At 36.2% G+C, this 18,888-nt stretch overlaps 1 protein-coding gene and 1 pseudogene across 1 annotated transcript; both read right to left on the reverse strand.

Moving 5' to 3' along the window:
- Positions 1-18,888, reverse strand: part of LOC138888402 (uncharacterized) — a 90,424-nt pseudogene that overhangs the window by 3,477 nt on the left and 68,059 nt on the right.
- On the reverse strand, positions 1,332-7,874 carry LOC104246081 (probable boron transporter 2). Its single transcript, XM_009801821.2, has 12 exons — positions 6,584-7,874; positions 6,290-6,372; positions 6,005-6,197; positions 5,797-5,935; positions 5,131-5,296; positions 4,162-4,328; positions 3,881-4,054; positions 3,662-3,757; positions 3,189-3,326; positions 2,790-3,109; positions 2,215-2,485; positions 1,332-1,952 (listed from the first exon to the last, which is right to left on the reverse strand). The coding sequence occupies exons 1-12, from the start codon at positions 6,685-6,687 to the stop codon at positions 1,629-1,631; spliced, it is 2,175 nt and encodes a 724-aa protein (XP_009800123.1). The 5' UTR covers positions 6,688-7,874; the 3' UTR covers positions 1,332-1,628.

Below are 18,888 nucleotides of genomic sequence, written 5' to 3' on the forward strand. Positions count from 1 at the left end.
CCACGGGATTCGAGGGTGCCTAACACCTTCCCTCGGGTCAACAGAATTCCTTACTTAGAATTTCTGGTTCGCAGACTTCATTTGGAAAGTCGAATATTTTCCTCGATTTGGGATTCAAGATAAACCGGTGACTTGGGACACCAAAAGCCAAACCTTTCCCAAGTGGCGACTCTGAATTAAATAAATAATCTCATTTCGAATATTGTCACTTAAATTGGAGAAACTCCCTCGCGCATTCAACCCTTCGGGGCGGGCGTGCAAAAAGGAGGTGTGACAGCAATTTTGGAGAAACATAAAAATATAGTTTCTCTCCGGAAGCACTTTTTGAAAAGCACTTTTGAAAAAAGGTAAGAAAATAAAGTATTAGGATTGGCAATATGTTCCTCAAATCTCACTCGAATCAACTAAGCCTTTTTTAACAAAATAACTCTACTCTAATTTTCTACTCTGTGCATAGAAACATCTTAAACATGAATAATATCTATTATAAGTCTCATATTAATCCTGTCAATTATTATACTGCAATAATCAAAGAAATAGAACGATATCAATCTGGAATCAAAACAACCTCTTTTCTGCACCCTCAGGGTTGTGCGTTGAATCACCCAATGAGCAATAGCTCCAACAAAGAGATCAAAAGAAAGAAAAAAAAACACAGATGCTGCGGATTTAGTGGAAGAAGTAGTATGCATTCCACTAAGCTGCGTGCACCCCTAGATAGTAGGCCAGGTTACCAAAAGTTAGCCATAGCTTGTCCTTACACTACTTTTTTTAGTTTAAAAATGATGACACCTTGCTATTTCGCATTATAACAGGTAGCGGGTAATTCTAGCTTTTTGCCAACCAAGGCTTGCATGTCCTTACAATATTTTTAAAAAAAATGATAACAGCTTGCTATTTCCCACCAGCACAGGTATCGGATAACTCTAGCTTTCAGTCAACCAATGCTTGCATGTCCTTAAACTACTTATCGTGTGTTAACCTTCATTTGTTATCCCTTGTGGAGTTAAAGCAAGCTAACTCTTGTCATATTGTGTATAATGCCATTAAGAAATAATTTAGGTTATAACACGAAAATCCAAGAGAAAAAGAACAAGAACCAGCAAGTTTGAACAGAAATCTAAAGTCAATCTTCTGAAAAAGCAGCACTAGTAGCAACCAATGACAAGGTGACTAGATAAAGCTTTACTACTATAATCATGCGACAAGCAATGGAAAGTTGGACCTTTCCTTTTGTGTGTGCTATAACTTTAGCTCACAATTGAGTTTAGCTCTCAATTTACTGGTAAAAGCTAGTTGATAGTACAACAAATAGGTAAATGGAAGGCAGATGTTCAGAAGTTCTTCCTTTTTTCCATAAAACTCTTGATAATACAACAAAGAAACGCAAATTTTCACACAGTTTTCTCTTCTCTTTTCTCGTGTATAATGGTTTGTTTTCTGCCCATACAAGAGTAAGACCAATAAAACAGTACTCTCCTATACATCGTTGCGACCAGTAAAACACATATAGAGATTCCTAAAAGAAGGTTATAGTAAAGCACAAACTTTTGCTAACCTCTCAAACACAAATGAACCGACTCTAGAAAGTCCTCTCGAGAACTGGTGTATAAAATAAACTCATTAACTTACATTTGATACTGGATAGAAGATGAACCTTGACTGCTTTTACCAAGGTTAGACGGCCCAGGGCTTGGAGTTTGCTTTATTTCGAGTCCCTTTCCACTCAGTGCAGCGCTCCTTTCTGCTCTGAGCTCATTCGATCTTGGACTGTAAGCCCTTTGCATTAACTGTGGGCTATGCACAGGCTTTATCTCTTGAAGAGGAGTTGGGGTTGAACTAGTTAATTTTGGGCTGCACGAATGTCGGATTTCCCCACGGCTTCTCGTCACCATTTCGTCAAGAATTTCACCGCTATCAATGCGGGTTGGTCTTGCCTGAACACCTTGATCCTGCAAAAGTATAAATCACAAAATTAAGAAAATGTTTCAAGAAAACTCAAATGTCTTGATTTAAGCTACTTGCACTGGAAATAACTGCAATATTCATCAGAAAGTTTTCCAGTGCAAATGTTAAATTCTGATCCATATATAACCTCATAATAACTGCCTTCACCCTGGAGAAACCATAAAGAATCTAATCTTTGTTAAAATGTGAAATTGATTGTCTTTGTCATAGAAAAAGAACTAAACGATATATAATGTGCTAACTTACTTCAAAGGACATATTGTAAGTTACAGCTGGGGCTTCTTCATATTCTGCAGCATCCAGATCTTGTAGATGTGCTCCTTTGAAAAACTTGGGCAGCAGATACTGGCGAACAGGGACAAGAAGCATGATCAACATTGGGAAAAGGACACCTGCTACTGGTATCCATGTTATGCCGAAACACAGGAGCAAATGAACTGTCTGAAACAAGGTGAAACCGGCAATTGTCTTGAAAGGAACTATCTCCACAAATGTCGCATGACTGTCTTCCAAGACCCTGAATAAGTTACAAATACAGAGAGAGGTAAGTGGATTTTCAAAGAAAGCTTGAAAAATTATTAGATTATGTGAGTTTCTAAAGAACTAAAACCCAGAACTAAGAAGTCGTGTCTTCTTTGGCAGTGCAAAATCCAGAGTCCTCTTCTGGAAGGATATGCAATGGGTATAATTCATGCATCCCTGTAACTTGCTAGCGAGATGGACACTAAATAAAAAAAAAGGATGTGGGGAAGAAATGTCGGGGGTGAACTATGGGCCTGATGCACTAATATGCATATTGACTATTGCGCAGAGACACTCACTTGTATCTTCGGCTTGGTGCAGTTAAAAGCAGTAATATCCTCTCCCAAAACTGATTTCCTGGCAAGCTCTCAATTGCCATGAAAGCAAAGTATCCCCAGAGAACTGAAGTAGGAATCTTTTTCAAGATAGGCATAGCAGCAACGCAAGCACCAGCCATTAATGCCTGAAGGAGATTGCTTAGGCGTTGTTCTTTGACTTGTACTGGTAAAAGATCATCAACATCCTTATTGACATCAAAGACAGTCTCATCAACTGGTGCACTAATGTAGCCCATACTGGATGCATGCTGAATTGTTGACTCCTTTAGCTCTTTGAGCCCCTGTTTGACGGAAGTATTACTAAGTTAAGCATGTTAATTACTTCGATATCCTCATTCAGCAATTACATCAACAATTTACCAGTCCCGATGGAGTTTGATAGACAAGGGGAGTCTGCATATCATTGTAAGCCTCCTGCATGCTCCGGTACAATTGGCCAAGATTTGCATTTTTACTCATGCTTTTTCTTGCTGTTGATACAAGTTTATTCCGTAAAAGCTGTTTCCATAGAGAGAAAAGTATTGAAATATTAATGAGAAGAATTATAATCTCTGAAAGAACAATCAAGCATCCTAAATTGTCGATTAGACTAGAAACAGCAACATTATTTCGTGAGCATTGTTGGGGGGGAAAACAGAAAGCATGAGACAACAAATATTTATGAAGTTACATTCTTTCTTGGTCCATAGTGAGGTCTTGTGTAGATGATTCCTACTTCCTTATGCTCAACTCTTGTGTACTATTCAACAAAAAGTAGCAGTGTACATATGATTCTCTTCAAGTTCAGTAACCCCAATGGACTAGAGTCGTCTATTAAGAGAGAATTTTGGTACCTGATGTTTCAATGTGGCCAAGCTTTTCGTATGCATTGGAGATTGTGGAATGACTCCATTGGAAGGAGGAATGCCAATAAGACCACATAGTATAACCTAGTGAATGTACAAGCACCAATGTGAGGGGTGAAAAAGCTGCATCAACTAATCAATAATAGCTAAAAAAAAATTGAAAACCCAAATGATGTCTAAAAGAAAAGGCCAGAGCCACCAGCATACCAAGAAGCCCAAAAGAAGGAGATCATAATGATACGAGGAAGGTTTCTTTAGATTGAACTCTTTTTGTTGTGCAAGTTGAGATGCAACACTGTGATCAAAGTAGTACAGAACAGCAATCATTGTGGCTGGAATAAAAGCTCCAAAAATATACAGTGGAGGAACGTGCAGCATTTCCTGTGTAAAGCAACACTTGAGTATGAGTTATCAAGACTATACAGAAAGAAGCATGTCTGGTTTTAAATTCCTAATCCTTGGATTCATCAACACTGGAAAAAAAGCACCTTTATAACTGTCCAATTCGAGTAAGCACCAGGCGACCATGGATTAGGGCTGAAAAGGCGTCGTGGAACCCCTTGTGGAACATCATTGGCTGGTATATACGATACGCCCGTCCAAACAAGCACCATTAGTGGGACACCATAGTCAGCGATAAATCCTCGAAGCCAGCCTTAGCAAAAATGAAGTGTCAGCAATTTCACACAAGGCAACAATTGCCTTTCTAGTTCCAAAGCAATTGATCATTACTAATATTTACCCGTAAAACGGTACAGTTGAATTTATACGTGGTTTATAGACAAGTGAATTAATTTGATCCTAAGATAATAAATGAATTAGACAAAAGTGTAATATTTAGCTTGAAATGGAGATAAAATAGCAAAAATAGCAATTCCAGGAATAGGGCTTCCGGGGACAATAGCAACGATATCAGCAAACAAAAAGATAAAATTATATTAAGCTTTCAACAGAGTGTAGCATATGTTTTTCAGAAAATTTGTCCCCTCTACAATCATAATAGAGCTCAGTATTTATAGCTACACCTAGGTAACAAGGTCCTAGGATCAAATCCCTCTTTAATGTCAATTATGAGGGCCATTCAAGAATGTGTAACGGCGGGCAGTGAATGCCATATTCCTTGTAACGGGTCGTGTACTTAATGTTGTAGAATATTCCTCATTAAATGCTATCGGGTGGCAAGCATTTACTTCATCTTTATGAGTATCATTCTCTCTGGTAACAGACAGCATCGTTGCCTTCGGATTCAACTATCTTCTGTCTTCGGCTTCACGCGTCATTTCCTCATGCGATCATTTAATATAAACATTTTTTACCCTATACAACTAAATTGATGAACACGACAAATTCACCTTACTACACATATATTAAGTTTAAGAATAAAGTGGAGAAAAGCAATAATTGTGTTCTTTTATGTTGTCTTTAATGTTCATGTACTTAAACTGAAAATTGTATACCTGTCCCATAGCGCCAGGATCTAGCTTTACGGCTCCTCAATGCAGTGAACAGAAGGCCAAAGGATAGAACTAATGCAAACATCCCATTTGCGAAGCGCCAAGAAGGTAGGAACACAACCTGATGAGGGTTTTCTCTTTCTGGTATGCCAAACTCCTCTACTAGTCCCTGTGGTTGCATTCATTAGTACTGAAAAATTAAAAAACCAATAATACTATTTAAAGAATTAGACCATAAATCTAACTATTTAAAGAATTAGACCATAAATCTATGCATTAGTAGGAATTTGTGAAAGCACTGTTTCTGGAATAGACCAGCCAACAGTGAAACTGAGCACTGTTTCTGGAATAGACCAGCCAACAGTGAAACTGAAGAAATGGATCGCAATTTGCAATGATGAGGGAAAAAGGAATTGGTCATCAAAATTGCAATATACCAAAACCAGTACATGAAAAGTCACACAACTGTAATTCTTGAGGAAATTGCTAAGGCCTTCAAGTGATAAAGCTTCAATGAAAGCATAACTGAATTCTGCTTTTCTCATAGTATTGCTGATCTCTTAAAAGAATTCAAGAAAGAAAATGCAAGCTGCACTGCTGGAAGACATCCAAAATTAATTTGGGTTGACTGCTTAGAAAATTGAGAGACTAGGATCAAGACTTCCTTACCTTAATAGCCTGTTGCATAAAGAGCATAGCAATTAGTAGACCAAATAATTCACCAGCAAGACGTGTAAATCTGTTTATTATAGAGCATGCACCCAAAATTGCCAGCAAGATGAGCAGAAAAGCAGTCCAAACACACACCCTGCACATAACCAAGTAAGAAAGCTTGACAGCGCTGCTAGATAGTGATTCAAGAGCGGCAAGAAGCTACCATGCTGTCCAGGCTAGAAACAGCTTCGGTCCCAAGTCCTTTCGATCCTTTGCAAAGTTGAACATAAAAGTGTACATAAGTACAGTTGGCTCAGCTACTCCTAGTATAAGGAGTGGCTGTCCACCAAAAATGGAATGGATCACACCACAAAGTGCAGTTGAAGCAAGAGTCTGCACTGCAGTTATACTTCCATCTAGCATAATATAAAACAGATACAGCTTATCAGTGAATAGACCATCCGATAAGAATCGACTGAAATCTAGGAAATGTCAAAATCTGTCTTACCAGTGCTTCTTTCTAGTTGCTCACCAAAAGAAATAACAGGAATTGCTGATGCGAAAAAGATGTAGGTCGTTGGAGCCAGGATCCTCAACATATAAGACAATTCATACACATCATTGAAAATTAAAATGCAATCAAGTCAATTAAAGTTGCTCATTAGAGTGTTGCTTTTAAACAGACAGAACGCCGAAGATAATAAGAATAATACTCAAATCTCCTCAAAGAAGTCTAGGCCCAGCCAATATACAAAATCATTTACTGTTCAGTTTCACTTCAGCTTAAGTAAAATTAACGAACCTGATACCTGCACAGAGACCACCAGTCCAGTCTTGCTTGTAGCATAACAGTCTTCCTTTGAGATCATTCTTAATTCCACGGAACGGAACAAAGGTTTCTTCCATTACCACTCAAAATGTTGGATAATGAAGGGAAAAGCTTTGTTCTGTTTCCCTTTTTACAGACAAGTAACTTAAAGAAGAGAAACTAGAACAGAACCGAAGGGACTCGAGAGGCTAATACCAGTTAAACTAGATTAGCATGGTGAAAATAAGCATAATCTTTTGGGCAGAAAACAACACTTACTTGATCATGACTAGATTATTTAGGGGGAAAAGGAAAAATGAGTTGATTCATGTGTATATGTTGACTGTATACTTTACCTTCAATGAGGCACATGGAATAGGATGCTAGTTAATGAAGTTTACATATTTACAAAGAATGTCTTGGGATTAGAAGTACAAAAGAATCATTTAGCAATCAATAATGTATTTCAGGTAAGTATGAGCTTAACTTTCCAAAAGATTTCACCAACTTGAATTCAATAGGACCAAAAGCAAATTAGACTAACGGGTTGAAGTCATAACTCATACAGAATCAAGACTAACGAAAGAAACAGAAATTCTCCATCTTCCGAGATTTCTTACTAACAAAATTTATATCCATAGTCTAAACAATCTTATCACAAATATACACACTCTTTCTCGTCATTTACTAATTAAAAGAACAAAATCTGGCCATGGCCTAATTACAGTTACATAGTCAGAACTTTTTTGACTGTAAAAGGTTATATATATATCTGAGCAAAAGAGTAAGGTACTAGTAACCAAAAAACCAAGGATTTAGCGAGAACCCATTTCTTAACAATTGATTCTGAGTGTATTAAAACAAGTTCAACCAAATGGGCATAACAAGGAAAAAAGTAAAATCAAAGAATACGAGAATTAGCGAGGACCCATAACGAGAAAAAGTGGAAAGGGAATGGATTCAGGACAATTGAAAGAAAATGAGCATCAATTTAGCAAAGAAAGCGGCTTGTTCACTCTTACATTATAAAGAGCAGACCTTTCCACGAACACAGTTCAATAATGAAGGGACAAGTAATGTACGCTGTTTACATTAGTCAAAGAAACAAAGTACGACGAGAAAAGAAAGGGAAGTAATTCTCACGAAAGGAAACTCTTTAGGTGGAAGGGATGATTGGCGTGAAGAAAGTGAGAGATGAGTAAGCATAAATAACCAACAAACAAATACAAGTATTGGAGCAAATTACTAGTAGTAGTAATTAGGTGAGTGAATAGTTTAATAATGACAAATGCGAATATATTGTTTATTGTAAGAGAAAAGAAATTACTCAAACTTTACAGACAAGAAATTAGAGAAGTTCTCATTGGGATATTCAGGGAAGAGCAGACAAACAGTGATTCTACGGAAAGGCTTCTGTTAATTGTTATGACTCGTAAAAGGCCAAAGAGGTTGTGCTAGAAAAAGGAGACAAAAATTGATAAATTCCCTTTTTCTATAATTATTTGGTATTCAGTATTATTATTCATTTGAATTTTTTGAAAAGAGAAAAAAACTTTTGAAATTAATACTAAGTTTTTCGGGAAATAGATAGTGACGTATAATTTGTTTTTAGATAGCTGTTGTTCAAGAAGATTTTTTAACAGTAATCGTGTTTTGATTTGATATTTTATGGAGAAACAAAATTAAAAAAGCACTTACCAACTGCAAAACGGCAAAACCAGCTGTGCCGAGATAACTTACGGAATATTGATAATATATATTATTTTTTATTACAAATATATTCATGTCACATTATTGTTTTTTTTCTACTAGGTTATCATTCATATTTTTTTTTATCCTCAAGTATCACGTTAATTGTTGAAAGCCCTACTTCTATTGCCGAACAATGGTATTTTGTACGCTTCTATTTTATTCCTTACAATGCAAAATTAAAACATGATTACTCCGCATGTTTCTGGACACAAGTCAGGCAGTTTATTTTCTCAAGTTATCTTCGATAATTGACTAAAGTACTACTAACAATTTGTAGTAACCATTAAACCAACAGTGTTTCAACTATTATTACGCTTCAATTTTGATCGACTATATACTACGTACCAGTCATTTCGCTAATTTAAGTTCATCTCATTTTAAAATTTATAAAAATTACAGCAAGCCAACATGTGTCAATACAAGTAGGAGCGGAGGTACATGAACTCAGTAGATTTTATTCAAACCTTATATGTTGTATTAAGAAATTCACTAAATAAATATATGAAAACCTTTGAATGTGAACCGAGTTATTATTATATATTAATTTAAGACCGTCGTACGAACCTATAAACTTCGAATTTTGAATCTTGGTTAGGTTAACTTTAATCTTGGTTATATATTAACTCAGCATGGTTCTTTTGTTTTTATCCGCTTTTTAGTTAACAATAAAAAAAAATTAGAAATCGTTTTTCCTTAAGTAAAGAGGAATAGTCTTGCTTAATTAGGTCTTGAACCATGCTCATGTGGGGTGTGGGGGAGAACAAACCTAGGATTGCATGAAGTTCTTTAAGAAGAAGATAGACAGATGATAGAAAAGATTAATAGACCTTTCAGATTCATATAGAAAAGAAGGAAGCCCTCAATAGGCCTTTTAAGTGGAAAGTGACACATCCAAATTGGGGATACATCCTTTTTGGCTACACTTTTAAGCCCCATGCTCCTTAAATTAATGGCTACAATATTATATCTATATTAAACTATTACTCAACAAAGTAACAAAGCTTTATATTATATATTCGATTTAACTTGCTCTTTCCAATTTCCATATAATCTTCTTGAAGCCACTAGCAAACCACTTTCCTTCGCACAACTGGGTGATAAGATGACACTGTGTCTGCTGTCCCTTAAATGAGATAAATATATGTGTATTGGTCAAAATATGACCACTATGATCAGGTTGCCCGACACCCCGCCTCAATAATTGGGCAGTGAAAGTCAGTAGAGCCCACTCCATTTCTTCTTTGTATCATTCGACGAATCGAAAAAAGTAACGCCTAAAATCACGACCAGGGCACATTAGCGACAAGAAAGCGTCAAGCAAAAGGTAAAAGGGCTTCGACTATATATAGCCAAAGAAAGCTCTCAGTTCAGGGGGCTTCTCCATTCTCTCAAAGAAAAGGATGACAAAAAGCTCATTCCTTATATCTTCAAAAAAACGAGGAATTAACCTCGAGGAATATATGTAAATTTACTTCCTCATCAATTGATGAGAAAGACGATGTTGAATTTAAATAAGATCAATCATGCCTTTTTCGTCTCATATGTAACCATTATTGTTAACTTTTCAATCTGAAATTAATTATGTTTGGCTAATATTTACCCCTTCATCTTTGATTGATTTGTTCAAAAAGGTTTTAATATCTTTTGAGTCAAACAATATGTTTTACTCCCTCCGTTCCAATTTATGTGAACCTGTTTGACTGGGCACAGAGTTTAAGAAAAAAATGAAGACTTTTGGAATTTGTGGTCCTAAACAAGTCCAAATAAGGCCTAGAGTATTTGTGTGGTTATAAAAACTTTTCATTAAGGGTAGAGTTGTAACTTTAAGCTAAATTGTTACCAAATTTAGAAAGGGTTCATTCTTTTTGGAACGGACCAAAAAGGAAATAGGTTCACATAAACTGGAACAGAGGGAGTAAGTATTTGGAGTATTGATTTCGAACCACTTTGTCGTAGTCATTTTAGATAATGTGGTTGATACTATTCAGTGTTGGAAAATGATGCATTCCTAAGATTGCTTAAAATAATAGAACTTGTTTATGAATGTTGCTTAAAATGGAAACGAAAAAGTTCATATATATATATACGCGATAGCTTTAATTAATATGTTCTTTGTTAATGCTAACTAGAGTATGCTTGATAGATATATGATTAGCAGCTAGCCATTCGAATAGTTTAGGTTAAAATCTAGTCGATTCTTCACAAGTCACAACAAGTAAAGCAAACGTCTTGAAAAGATAAAGAGAAGAAAGAGCTTTTTTTGATGCAATTTAATAAAGGGAACATATCTGCAAAAAGTCCACTTAGTTCATCTTCACTTTGTTTCACAAAAATCAGTTTTGCAGCCTTCATATCTGTAATATCCCTCCTATATTAGCACCTATGCAAAAATATTAATTTTCTTAATCCTTGTTTTTACCATGCATGGGTCAGGTGAGGTTGGGTCCCACCCATTATTAGTATTCAATTGAAGTCTTCTCAGTTGGATAATAGTAGTATGGGTCGTCTGGTTCTAAGGAGAGCTATTCAAGGATTAACAATATAATTTCAGAATTATTATTTTGGGATTATTTTTCTAGATGGGATAAGTAATACCAAGATTAAGATATAAAATTTGTCCTGATTTAGCTAATACTTTCAACTAAATACGGGTTAAAATTAATCTCAAATTCTAAATCAGAATATCGTAAAAATAGCACGGGCTAGCCAGTTTTTGGACTGGTCATTCAAAAATAGCCAGCGTTTGCAAAGTCATTGAAAAATAGTCACTATTTTGCTGCAACACAGAAAGTTCCAGCATAATATACTGGAGATCGGTGCACCTTTGTATGAACTTTCAGTATATTATGCTGGAACTCCAACATGCGGAAAATTCCAGTATATTATGCTGGACCGGTATATTATACTGAAACTCCAGCATATTATACTGGAGTTTCAATATATTATACTGGAGTTTCAGTATATTATACTGGAGTTCCAGTATATTATACTGGAATTCCAGCATATTATATTGGAGTATTTTTCTGGATTGTGAATAGTATTTTCGTTCAGATTTATCTTTACATGAAAAGTGACTAAATTTCGATTACTTTTAAAAGTATGGCTATTTTTGAATGACCACTTGTAAATCTAGCTATTTTTGAATTTCTCCCATAATATCCCACTAATTAATCCCATAAACAAAACGGCCCCTGCTCCTATAATACTAGGGTGTCAAATCTATAATTGCAATGGACGTGTCTTTATTAATTAGCCACCCTTGTTGGCAAAGTAAACTCTTCATCAACATCAGTCTGTATCATGCATTCTCCATCATCCTTAATCAATTAATTAAAGGGAAAATGACATTATATAGTCACTTTTAAAATAATAGCCAAAAAATATATTTTTTTGTATATTTTTGTATATATATATATATATATAGTCGCTTTCAAATAATAGCCAAAAAAATATATTTCTTTATATTTTTGTATATGTGTGTGTGTATATATATATAAGATGCTCCCTCAACTTGTCCCCAAAAGTCAGTTTCTCATTCAACTTTTACGGGTGTTCCTTTTCCATCCTATACTTGTTCGAAATGAATTTAGTACACCCTAAAAGCTGATGTGGCAAAAAATTTAAAAAAAAAATTAAAGTGAAGGCGGGTATTATCAAAATTTAAAGCAAAAAATGACTGTTTTGGCAACAAAAAAAAACTATATTCTTGGACTTCCCCTCCCCCACCCCCTTTTCTCTTCATCTTCAACCCCCTCCCACAAACCCCTCTTTCTTCTTCATCTCAATGCTATTTCTTTCTTCTCCATTTTTACTCTACTCCTTTTTAAGAGCGAATTTTCTTTCCATTGCTGCCTATCCCCCTTCCTCTTCCCGGCAGAAAATTAAGATGCAAAATTTATCAAAGGTTGTAAAAATCATCAGTTGTATTCTCACCTTTGACTATTGAAAGCCCATGAAAATGCATCAACATAGAAAAACTCAATTAAACTATAAAATCCTACTAGATGTTAGCCGAAAAATTTCTTCTGATGTCGTCGAGCTTCCATTTTCTCCTGTCAACCTCCAACCACAGACATACCTCACTTCTCAAACCCTTTTCTATTGGTATTACAATGCAAAAAATCTCAATTAACTTGAAAACTAATTTATCTAAATCTAAATTTTGTAATTGGGGTGAAGGATTGCACTGTACGAAGGGTGTCTGAGAGAAGAGATTTTCAAAACAAATATAAGGAAGGAGATGAAAATTTAAAAAAGAAAAATAAGAAAAAGGAGTAAGAATTAAAAAACAAAGTCAAAAAGGAAAAGGTAAAATCAACTTGAATCTGTTGGGATAATACGTGGCCAAGACATAAGGAGAGTGTGCAACACCTTCCACCATGAGACTGGTTGTATAAGTCTCAGGGAGGTATTAAATTCATTTCGGACAAATATAGTTTAGAAAAGGAACACCACTAAAGGTTGAATGGAAAACGGACTTTTGGGGACAAGTTCAAGGTGCAACTTATGTATTATATTATATATTCTATATGTTATATACAAAAATTAAACAAATTTTATGCATTTTTTCGGCTATCAAATATAAATAGTTTATGACGGGGGCTAAAAGTGAAAAAATCCTTAATTAGACTTAGTCGTGTTCCTAACAGGAGATAGGCGCGCTAGAGTCGACTCCTATATGCGGTCAGGTGATGCTTAACATTTGAAACCAGGGGAAGCTAGAGTATCGGCTAGGTGTTCGGTCGAACCCAATAATTTTGGTTCAAATTATATATTTATCTTTTCTTTAAATAAAAATTTCTAAATTATTAATTTAAAACCCAATAACTTAAAAGGATTAGTTCTCAAACCCATAAGTTCAAATCTTTGCTCTGCCTCTGTTGAAACCCAAAGGCCACTAAAATTCATGGGCTTATATAATAACATTCTAAATTTAGGCAATAAGTTGTTATTAAAAATGGATGCATTACCGTGTACATAAATAAATACTAAGGGGTTGTTTGGTAGGCTGTATAAGAATAGTACAGAATAAGGTACATTAGTTATGCAAATATTAGTTATGCAGATATTATTTCTTATCTACTTTGGTGTGGTGTATTAAAATTATAATGCATTGCATAATTTTTAAGAAAAATAGTTGTTTATAAAAATGCCCGCCATATTCTCTAGCTTAAGGGACTTTAAGGACAATTTTATCTTTAACTATACTAATGCATGCATTAATAGCCTTGGTATTACTAATGTCATGGTTTTCTATGCATTACTGATACATAGGATAATACCAAGTATGATATATAACCAATACAAGTATTAGTTATACATAGGTTGAAATAATATACCAAATAGGGTATTAGTAATGCATAGAGCTAACGCTTGCATTATTTTTTCTATTATCTCCTACCAAACGATCCCTAAGAATATATTAGCAAGTTCTATAGGTACTTAAGCAAACATTAATGGTAAAAATCTAATGCAATATGCGGTGTGTCTCATAACCTGGAATTTTCACTGTCGGGATCGTGATGGCGCCTAACATTTCACTTGTCACGCAAGCCAACATTAGAACAATTTATCTTTTTTAACAGTTTAAAATTTATTAATGAAGAAGAACCGATTCAACTGCAATAATCCAAAATATAAATGCGAAAGCTAAAACTGTAAATATCTGCTACAAATCCCTGAATCTGATGTCACGAGTGTACGAGCTACTAGAATAGTACATAAAAGGGTCTGAAATAACATAAAGCTATCTGAAAAGAAGATACACAGCTAAATAAAAGCAAGAAGGGGACTCTAGGAGCTGCGGGCACTGAGCAGCTGTACCTCAAGTCTCCGCAGGCTGTCCGATCCGAGCTCTCTATTAGCCCCGCTGGAACCGACTCCAAAATCTGCACAAGAAGTGCAGAGTATAATATGAGTACAACTGACCCTATGTACTTTGTAAGTGTCGAGCCTAACCTCGACGAAGTAGTAACGAAGCTAAGGCAGGTCACCTACACTATAACCTGAAGGCAGTATATAACAATGACATAAAATGAAAATATAGAACAAGATTTAACAGTCAAATATAAACAATAACTACAGCCTCAAGAAATGAACCAGTGTCGTCCAGAATTATCAATCCTTAGTATTTCAAATGAGAACACCGAAAACCAAACACAACTCAGGCAATGGAAACACATAGGTTGTTGCGATGCGTAATCCCATCATACCATATATTAATATTAGTATCATAATTCATCCTTATTTCACCATACCAATCCACCCTTATTCCACTTGTTGTAGCGTGCAACCCGATCCCACCGTATAGTAAATATTCACCTCTATTCTACCATATCAATTCACCCTTATTACACCTGTTGCGGCATACAACCCGTTCCCAACATATTAGTGCCAAATACTCAATGCATAGTCAAATCAACAGTTCAAACCACAAAACTTTTACGATCAATAAATACCAAATTAAACCAAAAGGAAACCTTGTACAATATAGAAATCTACACGAGTAATACTACACAGCGAGACCAATTCAGTAATTGACAATTAGAAGATGCAAGTAAGTCAATTTAAGCAAATAGCAGGGAATCATGAAACTATGGAAGGGCTAACATCATTAATAGGAGAAAATATTGATTAAAAGGTAGCAGTTAAGCATGGAAAACATTTAGAGCATATAACAATTAAGACAGGGAAGGAAATGATTAAGGAAAAGCGGAAAATCAGGGAAAACAAATAATTTGGCAGCGTATAAGCACTCGTCACCTCACATATATGCCGCTCACATGAAATTCACATAGCACATAGTCCGAGGGTTCCTAATTCCCTCAAGTCAAGGTTAACCACGACACTTACCTCACTCCGCAGTCAATTCAAAGCTCTACCTGGGCCTTTTCCATAGAATCCGCCTCCAAACCACTCGTATCTAACCACAATTGACTCAATAATATCAAATATTTCTAAAGGAATCAATTAAAATGTATAAATTTATAATTCCCAAACTTTTTCCCAAAAAGTCAAAAAACGACCCCGGGCTCGCTTGATCAAAACCCGATATTCTGACCAAAATTTATTTACCCATTCACCCCTAGTCCGATTATGTAATTAGTTTCGGAATCCGACACCAATTTGAGGTCTAAATCTCCAATTTGCAAAAATCCCTAATTCTACCCAAACCCCCAAATTTCCACAATGAAAACACAAAAATTTAGGTTGAAATCTTAGGAAAAGTAGTGAAAGATTAACGAAAATGAATTAAAATCACTTACCAATGAATTGGGGAAGAAAGGATCTTGGAAATCACCCTAGGGTTTTCTTGTTTTGAAAATTTGAAGAATGAGTGAAAATCCCATTTTCTAGCTATTTGGTCTGTTGCAGGTATTGCATTTGTAACCTGGGGTTCGCAAATGCGAGCCCTGCAAATGCGAACAAGTCTTCGCAAATGCGAACCAGTATTCGCAAATGCGGACTGTGAGGATCGCACTAATGCGAAGGTCTACTCCTAGCCTACTACTCTCAAATGCGATGACCTCTTCGCATTTGCGAGCCAGACCTTGCAAATGCAAAGTTTGTAGATCAGTTGCAACAACTGCTATTCTTTCTAAGTTCAAAATACTCCGTAGCTTATATGAAACTCACTAGTACCTTCGGGACTCCAACCCAAACATGCACACAAGTCCTAAAATATCATACGAACTTTCTTGCGCGATCAAATCGCAAAAATAACACCTAGAACTACGAATTTGAACACCAAATCGAATGAAATTTTCAAGAAAGCTTTAAAACTTCTATTTTCACAACCGGACGTCCGAATCACATCAAACTAACTCCGTTTCTCACCAAATTTCACAGACAAGTCATAAATATTATAATGGACCTGTATTGGGCTCTGAAACCAAAATACGGACCCGGTATCAATAAGACCAACATTAGTCAATTCTAAAAAAATCATAAAACTTTCAATTTTCAACAAAAATTAATAACTCGGGCTAGGGACCTCTGAATTCAATTTCGGGCATACATCCAGGTCCCAAATTACGTTACGGACACACTGGGACTGTCAAAATACAGATCCAGGTTTGTTTGCTCAAAATATTGACCGAAGTCAACTCAAAGTAATTTGTAAGGTAAAATTCTTATTTTTATCAATTTTTAACATATAAGCCTTCCGGATCAACATCCGGACTGCTCATGTAAATCAAGAAAGGTTAAAATAAGGTTCTAAATGCTTCGAGACACAAAATTAGTTCTAAAATATAAGATGACCTATCGGATCATCACATTCTCCACCTCTAAAACAACCGTTCGCCCTCAAACGGACATAGAAAAGTACCGGGACCAATGAAAAGGTGTGAATATTTACTCCTTATGTTCGACTCGAACTCCCAGATAGCTGCCTCGATCGGCTGACCTCTCCACTGCACTCGCACTGAAGGATAACTCTTTGACCTCAACTGACGAACCTGATGGGCTGGAATAGCCACCGGCTCCTCCTCATAAGTCTAATCCTTGCCCAACTGGACAGAGCTGAAATCTAACACACGAGACGGATCACTGTAATACTTCCAGAGCATGGATACATAGAATATCGGATGAACTGCTGACAAACTAGGTGGCAATGCGAGCTTGTAAGCCACTTCACACACTCTTTGAAGAATCTCAAAAGGTCTGATAAACCTAAGGCTCAACTTGACCTTCTTTCCAAAACTCATTACACCCTTCATGGGTGATACCTAGAGCAACTCTCTCTCTCTCTCTCTCTCCGACCATGAATACAACATCACGGACTCTACGGTCAGCATAACTCTTCTTTTTGGACTGAGTTGTGCGAAGTCGATCCCGAATAATCTTGACCCTATCCAAGGAATCCTATACTAAATCTGTACCCAACAACCGAGCCTCCCCCGGCTCGAACCATCTAACTGGCAAACAATACCACCTACCGTATAATTCCTCATAGAGAGCCATCTGAATGCTTGACTAGTAGCTGTTGTTGTAGACAAACTCCGCAAGCGGCAAGAACTGATCCTAAGAGCCTCTGAAGTCTATAATACAAGCGCGGAGCATATCCTCCAAAATCTGCACAAGAAGTCTAGAGTGTAGTATGAGTACAACCTACCCCATTTACTATGTAAGTGTCGAGCCTAACCTCGGCAAGTAGTGTCGAGCCTAAGGCGGGTCACCTACACTACAACCTGTACGCAGTATATAATAACGACAGAAAATGGAAATACAGAACAAGATTTAACAATCAAATATAAACAATAACTATAGCCTCAAGAAATGAACCAGTGTCATCCAGAATTACCAATCCTTAGCATTTCAAATGAGAACACTGAAAATCAAACACAGCTCAGGTAATGAAAATACATAGGTTGTTGCGGCGCGTAACCCAATTCCACTATATATCAATATCAGTATCATAGTTCACCCTTATTTTGCCATATCAATCCACCCTTATTCCACCTGTTGCGGCGTGTAACCCGATTTCACCGTATAGTACATATTCATCCTTATTCCACCATATCAATCCACCCTTATTACACCTGCTACGCCGTACAACACGATCCTACCATATCAGTACCAAATACTCAATGCACAGTCAAATCAACAGTTCAAACCACAAAACATTTACGATCAATAAATACAAAAATGAACCAAAAGGAAACTTGTACAATATAGAAATCTACATGAGTAATACTACACAGCAAGACCAATCCAGTAACTAACAATTAGAATGTGCAAGTAAGTCAATTTAAGCAAATAGCGGAAAATCATGAAACTATGGAAGGGCTAACATCATTAATAGGAGAAGATATTGATTAATAAGTAGCAGTTAAGCATAGAAAGTATTTAGAGCATATAACAGTTAAGACATGGAAGGAAATGATTAAGGAAAAACGGAAAATCAGGGAAAATAGATAATTCAGTGGCGTATAAGCACTTGTCACCTCGCATATACACCGGTCACATGAAATTCACATAGCACATAGCCTGAGGGTTCCTAATTCCCTCAAGTCAAGGTTAATCACGACACTTACATCACTCTGCATTCAATTCAAAGCTCTACCGGGGCCTTTTCCCTAGAATTCCCCTTTCTCACCGTCAGGACCGTGATGACGCCTAATATTTCACTTGTTAGGCAAACCAATGTTAGAACAGTTTATCTTTTTTATCAGTTTTTAACATATAAGCCTTCCGGATCAACACCAGGACTGCGCATGCAAATCGAGGAAGGCTAAAATGAGGTTCTAAAAGCTTCATGACATAAAATTTGGTTCTAACCTATCGGGTCATCACAGTGTGTTTGGTATGAAGGAAAAATTTTCCTGAAAATATTTTCTAATTTTTCCATATTTGGTCGGCTTCATTGTTTTTGAAAACATTTTCCTCATAAACTCATTTTCTTCCAATTGGAGGAAAATATTTTTCCTATCAAGAGAAGGGAAAATATTTTCCAAAACTCTTTTCCAACCTTCCTCTCATTCCTCATCCCCACTAACCTCCACACCACCACTCCACCCTATCTCACCTCCGCCCCTACTCCCACC

This window comes from Nicotiana sylvestris, chromosome 3 (assembly GCF_000393655.2).
Source record: "Nicotiana sylvestris chromosome 3, ASM39365v2, whole genome shotgun sequence".
NCBI classification, from domain to species: Eukaryota; Viridiplantae; Streptophyta; class Magnoliopsida; order Solanales; family Solanaceae; genus Nicotiana; species Nicotiana sylvestris.